This window comes from Cenococcum geophilum, assembly GCF_001692895.1.
Source record: "Cenococcum geophilum 1.58 unplaced genomic scaffold K441scaffold_75, whole genome shotgun sequence".
NCBI lineage: Eukaryota > Fungi > Ascomycota > Dothideomycetes > Gloniales > Gloniaceae > Cenococcum > Cenococcum geophilum.
Window position 1 is genome coordinate 656,672 of NW_027137633.1, and position 9,798 is coordinate 666,469.

The 9,798-nt window shown below is 35.3% G+C and overlaps 1 protein-coding gene across 1 annotated transcript; it reads left to right on the plus strand.

Annotated features, from left to right (window-relative positions):
• Positions 1 to 7,726: 7,726 nt before the first annotated feature.
• On the plus strand, positions 7,727 to 7,918 carry K441DRAFT_591004 (uncharacterized protein; the record flags this gene model as incomplete). The annotated part of the gene is made up of 1 exon (XM_067644823.1): positions 7,727 to 7,918. A coding segment is annotated over one exon (192 nt), but the record flags the coding sequence as incomplete, so codon positions are not given.
• Positions 7,919 to 9,798: the final 1,880 nt, after the last annotated feature.

Below are 9,798 nucleotides of genomic sequence, written 5' to 3' on the forward strand. Positions count from 1 at the left end.
ATAAGTTTAAGGGTACTTAGGGCGGAGCATCCTAATACGCTAACTAGTATAGCTAAACTGGCGTTAACGTATAGGAATTAAGGGCGGTAGAAGGAGGCTAAAGAGCTAGGGGTATAAGTAATAGAGACGAGTTTAAGGGTGCTTAGGGCGGAGCATTCTAATACGCTAACTAGCATGGCTAACCTGGCGTTAACGTATAGGAATTAAGGGTGGTAGAAGGAGGCTAAAGAGCTAGGGGTGTAAGTGATGGAGATAAGTTTAAGGGTACTTGGGGCGGAGTATCCTAATACGCTAACTAGTATAGCTAAACTGGCGTTAACGTATAGGAATTAAGGGCGGTAAAAGAAGGCTGAAGAGCTATTTATATAAGTAATAGAGACGAGTTTAAGGGTACTTAGGGCGGAATATCTAAATACGCTAACCAATATAGCTAACCTGGCGTTAATGTATAGGAATTAAGGGCGGTAGAAAGAGGCTAAAGAGCTAGGGGTGTAAGTGGTGGAGATAAGTTTAAGGGTGCTTGGGGCGGAGTATCCTTCTACGCTAAGTAGTATAGCTAAACTAGCGTCGACATACAGGAATTAAGGGCGGTAAAGGGAGGCTAAAGAGCTAGGGGTGTAAGTAGTAGAGATAAGTTTAAGGGTGCTTAGGGCGGAGCATTTAGATACGCTAACTAACATATATAACCTCGCATTTGTGTTAAAGTCCTAAAGCCGTACTAAAGAGGCCATTTTACTAATAGAAAAATGCTTTTAAATACGGAAACAGATCCTTGGCCCTCAGCATCCTCTTATAAAGAAATTATTTAAAGCCCTAAATAAGTGGTAGATAGAGAATATAGTAATAGAACTTTAAAACGACTTTATATTATAGGTTATATACTTAGGCGTAACTAAGAAAAGATTATTAATAAAATAGGGTTAGTAAAGACCTAAAAAACCTGTTATTCTTTGCGTGTTGTCTAGAGCGATAAGTTTAGACTATAACACTAAAGTGCAAATATAGAACAATTAATCTGTATAAGTATACTTATAAGTAATATCTAATATTATAAAGGTCGGTAATATAGCTAATTACACCTTCCTAATTAGGCAGTTAGATTACTATCTACTAGAAAACTCCCTATAGAGCCTTAAAAGTACTAGAATATTTTATATAATATATCTAGGTATTAAGTAGATACTAAGGATATTAGAAATTAAGGTTATAGAAGCTTTTACTAAAGCGTAAAGGAATATACTTTACGGTTGCACGGTTTTTAGGCGCCTTAGCCGCCTAACTGTCTAACCGTAAAGAAACCCTGTTAACTTCTAAAGTAGTAGCTTCTAGGCCTTAATTTACTTATTTTTTATACCTAAATAACAGTTAGATAGATTCTATAAAATATTTTAGTATTTTTAAGGCTCTATAGGGAGTTTTCTAGTAGATGGTAATCTAACTGCCTAATTGGGAAGGTGTAATTGGCTATATTACCGACCTCCGTAATTAAAGTAATTTAATACTAGATGTCGCCACTATAAATAGGGAGGGTGGCCGACCCGCACCGGCTATACCTTTATTAAGGTAGCATTTTCTAAATATTAGCGCGGTTAAAGCTACGATCTACTTTATATATAAAGGTGGCAAGCTTATTAAGTTTGCTTTAAGCGAGTCTCTAACTTTAATCTAATATATAAAAAGTTTTTTATTTCTGCGTAAGTAATAAAGAGATATTCTTAATATAGAACTAACTAGATAGTAATAAAATATTACCTAGCTATAACGCATAAAAGAACGAGCTAAGGAAATCCTAATTAATACCTTAATTCCTAATAAATGCTAAAAGAATATGATTGCGAAAATCTTTCCTCTTAAGAAATTTCTTATGCCTTATGCTTCTTGGGAGCTCTATTTATAGTATAATTCTTCTTTCTCTTATATAACCTTTCCCTTAATAGCTCTTCTAATAGGTCCTCTAATGCCTCTTTTAGTTGATCTCCTTGCTTATATAGTTTGCCCCTCTTAGCTATCTCTATTATAACATCTTTAAGCGGTTTATATATTTTAGCATGACGACGAAGGTGACGAGGATTCTTAATATAGTATAATAAAAGTTTCTTTTGCGGTATAGCCACCGCTGAAACCTAGGTAGGATACTAGTATATTACTATAATAGGACCGTATAAAGATATAACTCCTCTATAACTAGGGTTTTGGAGACATATTATATCCTTTATTATATAATAAGTAAGTAACTAGGATATAAGATACTTTACTTATCCATTTAAGATCTTGGCATCGGAAATTGTTAACACTTTAGATAAATATATAGGGACTAAACCATTCTCTGCTTAATTATTAGTGTTGCTAAATAATATAGGTGTCTTGAAAATATACCTCTAAGTACTAGCGAAATGTATTTAGAACCTACAACTGTATTTATCTGCTGGGATAAGCCTTTAACATAGTTCTCTTTCGGTTAGGGCAAGTCTATCTTAGCCTCGCCATGGTCCTCTATTGGCTTAGGTAAATCTATTTTAGTTTCGCCATAGCCTTCTAAACCCCTAAGGTGATTAAGGTACATTTTTTATACACTCGTCTAAACCGTATCCTCTTGTATATCGTCCTTTTCGTAAGAACTAGCCTTATTAGGTGTTTGGGTAAGTATAAAAGGTATCTGCTCCTATATAGGGTTGGAAAGCTACGATTATTTCTCCTCCCCGCTACCAGATACCGTGTCTTTATCGTTAATACAATTCTAGGATAATTTAAGGTTTCTAATAGGTTAATAATTAGGTATATTACTCTCGGGGTAGTAGTATATAGTGATGTTTCTATAAGCACTGGTTAAGGACCTATAGGTTATATTAGCAACGTATCTAAGCTTAGTTAAGGTAATATATATAATATCTGGTATTCCTATAAAGATCGTAAGGGGTGTATAATTAAGAGGTTAGGTTTAAAGGTAAGTCGATTTAATGGTATACAAGAACTAGGAGTACGACGTTTATATTCTATTTCTCTCCTAGGGCGGAATTAGGATAGAAGGCAAAAGGGAAAGGCGGAGCACACTAGCCGCCCTTTTCTACCCTATGTGGTATCTATGGTATAATATTTAGTGGCTGTGATTACTCTTAGCTTATATATTGTCTGCGCCCAAGACTATAGGCGCCTAGAGCGATCTATAAGTAAGGCATTATTAGGAGTAGCCATTAGCTAAGCTGTTGCTAAATTTAAATAGCTGACGATCCCTAATAGACGCCATATGCCTTAGCAGGGTTTAGAAGCGTTTGTATAAAGTTATAAACTAGAACCGGAAGTTAATAATAACCCCTAATAACGCCTCTCTTAGCAGGAATAGCATTATATAATCTACTTTTAACGCCCACCCTTCCCGGGGCAAGACAGTGCCTAAGCAGTAGTCTTATCCTAGCTAGTTAATCTTATATATTAACCCCCCATCTATAGCAAAGGAGCTATTAGTGCCTACGGGGTGGTTTAATTGCTATTCTGGCTAAGCCCTTTATAAGCGCTCCGCCTTATATAGGCGGTAATTAACTCCTGTTAATCTACCTTGCGTTAGGGGAGATCTTTTACTTAAGGCGCTAAGTAGCCAGTACTTAGAGGTCTATAGATATATTTTATATCCTAATAGCATTAACCATAACTTCTTAAGTAGTATCCCGCAACCCTTAAGTACCTATAAGTGCACTATCCCTGAATTGCTAGCTACTAAGTAGGCATTTATAGATAGAGAAACCGACTTTAGAGATAATAACAGCAACGTAGAGGCGTGGACTAGTTGCGAAAGTGACTTTAGCAATGAGGATTAAGAATAGGACGTAGAGACATTGTATAGCGGAGAAAATAGTTTTAGTACTGAAGATTAAGAAATAGGGGTAGATAGCAATAAAGAGATATTAAGCGACGAGGCTATATAGGCGACGATTAAATACGGTGGCCTTGACTTTATAGTCTTAAATCTATAAATATAGGATATAAATATAAAGAAGAGTTCTAATAAAGGCTGGTAAAAGGGTTAAAATTTTGGCTACTTTTCGTTTAGCCTATCGCGAAACGAAATAATATTTTACCATTTCCACCAGAGTCTCTGCCCTCTTAACTTATAGCGAGCTATAAAACATTTGCGACGATCTAGGCCTTTCCTTAGATGAATTTATTTACTACCTTAAAAGTAATAATAGAAGGTAAATCTATGCCAACGACCTAGGATTTTTTGAATTTCTTACGGACCTGGAATCCATACCACCTTAGTAACTATTAGTCGTGTTTAAGACTATAGAACTTATAGATTTATACCTTAAGAATATAAATATGTTATTCTATAGCGTTTTCTCTTTATTTAAGTCATTTCTCTATTTATTATACACAGCGGTTGTTTATCTATTCCGGTATAGTAGGGAGGAGTAATTAGGTTACGTGAGGGGGCTTAGACTTATAGCTACGCTTATAGGGCTATTTACGTAGGAACTTCTCTAAGTATATATAAGGGGGCTTTAAGTCGTTATAAAGTTTATAGGAGTCTTTATATAGGAACTTCTTTAATATTTCTAGATCTGGGACTTATATATTTCTTTTTTTTCTAGTTTTGGTATTTTCCTAACATTTGCTTCTTACTAATTGCATACTAGGCGTAAATAGGTACTAGGCTAAACCACATAGCCTCTAACCTAGCTTATACAATCACCTAGCTTATACGGCTAGGGCTATAATATTAATTACGCACTAGTATAAATAAGCATTCTTTGCTCTAGTTTAAGCCAGGAGGGTTATATAAACTAGGTAATTGTATAGGTTTAAGGGTTATACGAGCTCTGGGATCTTGCGAGCTAGAGGTTATATAAGCTAGGTAATTGTATAAGCTAGGAGATTATAGGAGCTTAAAGGCTATAGGAGCTAAGTAATTATACGAGCTAGGTGATTTTACGAGCTAGGTAATGCAAGCTAGGAGATCTTACGAGCTAGGAGATTATGTAACTAAGGTAATTATATAACTAAGGTAGTTCTAAAAGTAAGGCGGTTTATCTAAGTTCCGGAAAATAATTAGATAAGTAATTAGATAGTGTAAGCAGTCTTACCTTAGCAAGCTTAGACGCGATTTCGTTAGTATAGAGTTAATCGGCTCATAAGTAAATAACTAATTACGTTTCGTGGTACACTACCGAAATCACGTCTAAGGGAGTATCACAAGATATAATGAGTTTATCATTAATATCCGCGTCGCGGAGGTTGCGGATATTAAAATAACTCAACTATAACGGCTTAAAATACTACTAAAAGTTAATCAATTAGAGAGATAACCTAATATTTTATAAATATCGGGTCTAAATTAGCCTACGACTGCCCGAAGTTAAGATTATTTTCGCCGAAAAAAAAACCCCGTTATTAGGGATATTGGGGTTATAGGCTTAGATAGCTTTAATAATTTCGTTAAAGGTTGTATATAGCTCCCGTACGAGTTTAAATAACGCGAGACTTAATACAAGACTTAGCGTAAAACTTAGCTATAACGTTATAACGGGCGCATATATAAAGCCTAAAAGTTAATCAATTATAGAGCTAGTTCCTACGATTATTTTAAGCCTATCCCTTAACCCGCTAGTAGACAACGCTCAGGCCAAGTTTTCTTTACGTCGCGTGTAGATTCTATTACGGAGAGCTAAGAGAGAGTCTCCTATTGGCTAGATCCTTATTAATAACGTTAAGCCTATTTTAGCGGGTTAAGGGATATATAGCCTTAGACCTTACATAGGTGGCTCTAACAATTTCATTAAAAAAGGTAACTGCTCTATATATAAAATAAGTTATATCGCTTAATAAATCTTGCAAAAGTTATAGAATCAACTTTTTAACTAAAAAGGTTAGTGATATCCGTAAGCGGATATACGTATATCTGCTAATTAATTCTATATATATGGTCTGAGCTTGCTAAGGTAATAAGCAGTAAGCTTTAAAGTACAAAGGCCGCTGGTTTTAAAAACCGGCCAATTTTTTAAGCGAGTATTTTACGTACTCTAGGCCCGTGATAACAAATAAATAGCAACCGCGCTTTAAATTTAACTATTGTAAAATTCTATAGAATAACTAATTTGCTTCTTCTCTATCGTATAATGTTTTAATTAAGAATTTTAGGTATTGGGTTGAAATTATATACGAATTCTAAAAGGTAGAGATTTTGGCGTTCTATACGTTTTAGCAAATAGACGGTTTTTAAAACCGTCGGCCTTTATACAGTCGCTAGCGAAACTGGCTTCCCCCTTAAGTAATAGGTTTCTCTTTTCGCTTACAAGGATATTATTAGCGCTAATATCCCCGTAAATAACGCCCTTATTATAGCAAGACATTAATGCAAGTATCCGTTAAGGCGGTTAGCTATATATAAAGCATCGGATTAAGGACGTAGAGAGCTTACCTACTTACTTCTCTAAGCGCCTATTAGAAAAGGTAGCCTATTTATACATCCTATTATATAAGTCTTCTATTTTATAAAAGTGTGCAGCTTCGCAGGACCTTTTATCCTTATATAGATAGTTGCCTTAAACTTAACGGAGAATCTCTACTTTACTAGGTTTGCCATTGCGTCTAAAGTAATAGTCTTTACTAACCTACAATTGTCTACTCCGCTAATGTCTATAAAGTAATAATAGGAAAGCCCCTAAATTCCCCCTAATCTCTAGTCGCTTCTAGATAAAATCGCTTTAGTTACTTATATCTCTACTACTACTTTACACTTAATTTCGCTACCTAGCCATATATAACTATACTAAAACTAGCTACATTCCCACTAAATATAAGGCACTAGTAAAGCACAAAATTACAAAAAGGTATGTCAATTTGTTAAACTGTGAGAAATTTAGGTAGACGGGCTTAACGTACGTTAGAGATAATCTAAAGCCGGCTTAAGGTTTAAATGGGGAAATTATTTAACTAGCGACTTATCACAAGAATACATCCTATAAAAGATACCTCTCTTAAGGTAAAGAATCCTAAAATTTAAGCTAGAAGTTACGTGTCTAACAAAGAATACGTAAGTAGGATCTGTGGGTTTATGCGGACGGACTTTATTTTAGGCTAATAAACACGTGTCTAGGAGAGCTTAATTACGGTATTTATACTAACGGAGGGATACGGCGTAGATAGAAATTAAGGCAAGAGGGTATTAAAATAAATATAGTTACTAAGTAGTAGCTATTTTAAGAGTGCGGTCTTATAAGAGGGCTTAGTAACCAGCTAAGACTTGGCCTATCTCTTAGCACTCTGCCTCTATTCTCTAATACTATATTTTATCCGCCCTTAACAATTCTTATTGCCATACCCCACTAACACGATCTCCTACTGTCTTTTTGGAATGTATAACAGTATTAAGTGGCTAGAAGGGTTCCGGATGCACGATCTCATTTTATATAGTATATCTGGTTTAGTGGTCCTTAATTAATCAACTAATACTATTATTAAATCCCTATATAGTAAGGAGGACTAGGCGTTTATTAGCCTTAAGATATTAATATACAAGCGACTATTGGCACACGCCAGCTACTTAGGATTCCTATAATATTATAGCCCTTACTAGTCCTCCCTAAGCCTACGAGGCATTTAGCTTTAATTCGCTTAAAAATTCACTATAAAGAACTTTATTTTAAGCCATTTATCTAACGTTACCTAAGAGCTACGCCTTTAGTAATCGAAGCAGATTTCTAATACGCTTTCGCATTTATATGCACTTTAGATTATCTATAGAGATTTAACCTATTTAAATATCTTCCTAACGGACAGCCTTAATGTTAAGATAGATGATTTCGCTGGGTCTTCTATAGATGGATCTCCTCTTAACTTTATAATAAAAGCCAGCCATAGATATCTGGGCCCGTTACTGTCTATTAAGGCGGATATCTTTACTCTCGGCTTAGACCTCTATTAGATAGTAATAAGGAGTTCTCCTACTATAATATTAAAATGGGAGATGCGGGTAATAAGGACGAGATATTACAGAAAATAGAGGAAGAGATTACCGCTTAGTACGTTCGTGGAGAATTTCCTAAGGCTTAATCCCTTAGTAAGATTAGGAAGATTATTACGCGATATTAGCACGGTGTATACGATTATACAGATAAAATAGTAACGCAGAATAGGCAGTAAGTAAAATTGCTTGCTATATCTACACTTCTAACTTAATAGTAACTAGGACAGCGTCCTATCTAAAACCCTAGACCTACTAACAGATTAACCCTTAGATAATTACCTACGGTAGTAGATATACGGGGACTATAATAGTAGGTAAGTCTAGGAATTGCTGCACTTATATTAATTAAAATAAGGGGAGTAATAGGACGATTAAGGTGGGGGGAAGTACTGCAGTTGCTTAGACATAATTTTAGTTATTAAGGCTTGCATAGAAGGCACGTTAGAGTTAAGAAAAGAATTATATATGCAAATTAAGTAGAGCTAGAGGCTAAATTTAGATAGATCTCTTCCCACCCTATAAGCAAATATATTGCATATAATAGTATAAAGAATGTAAATAATAGCTATGTCTCTAAAAAAAGGATAAAATTTAGTTCCTATTAGACTCTTAGGCGTTACTTTAGGCTTCGGCGCTAATTAGTATAGGTTGTAAATAGGGCGGATTTAAAGAGGCTCTATAAGGTCTTAAAACGTCTCTATTAAGTTTTACTACTACTTCTATACCTAAATATAGCCGCTATGCGTTGCGGGTCTAACCGCTTACTGCGATTTAAGGCAAGTTTATTCTTCTTCTTAAATCTTGCTTATATAGGCTACTTATTATATAAACTCCGATTAACATAATAACTAATATCTAGTTAAAGGAAAAGCCCTTTACTAGCCTTAATAGCTTACTAGTAAGCTTTTAAAGGATAAATTAGGAAACAGTTCTATATATACTAAGAGCATAGTTTTTACAGACTTTATATTTAATCCGTTTACCCTACTTAATGTTAAAGAAATACTTCCACCGGAAGTATTTTACAGTGTTAGTTTAGATTAATTTTAGTGTTATATAATATGTTAACTGCCTAGCATCTTAGGGCTAAATTATCTTAACTAAGCTTAGTCTCTACGCCGAAGGACTTATACGGTGGGACTATCTTAATATAGATGGTAAGGCAGGCGCCGGTACGTACCTCTTTATTTTTCTCTCCCGTTCCTCTACCTCTACCTTACCTATTAGTAGGCAAGGATTAATTCTTAAAAGAATATCAGAGTCTATGGAAGACGCTAGAGTTTAGGTACTAGACATTATTACATCTATTACCGTATCTATCGTTATATCTATTATCACTTTTGCTAAGCTACCGCCGGCGCCGGCGTCGCCCTTATCCCTCTTTTACTTCTTCCCGCTAAACGTTTTCTAAGTTTTATCGTCTAAGGGCAAGCTAGGCGAATGGCACGGACCAGACGGACTAAATGGAAAATCGGGCGCTTAGACCTTACTATGCACTAATACTATATAACTAGGCTAAGCGGAGAGTCCGTTAATCTAAGTATCCTCCTTTCCCTAGCGGCGGCATTTAGGATATAGGAAGAGCTGCTCAAATATACCTTCTTTCCGGATATAGATTAATCTAAAATGCCTTATAAGACCTTACCTAGGAAGAAAGAAGCTAAAATAGATAAGATACCTAAATAGGTCCTTAGCTAGGGTTAAATAGGAGGGGAAATAAGGCGCGTAAATCTTATTATAAACCATTTTAACGTGGTTACTCTATATAGACTTACCCCCGCTAATCTAAGAATTTTCTATCCCTAGGTGGCGGCATTTAGGGCACTAAAAGGGCTGCT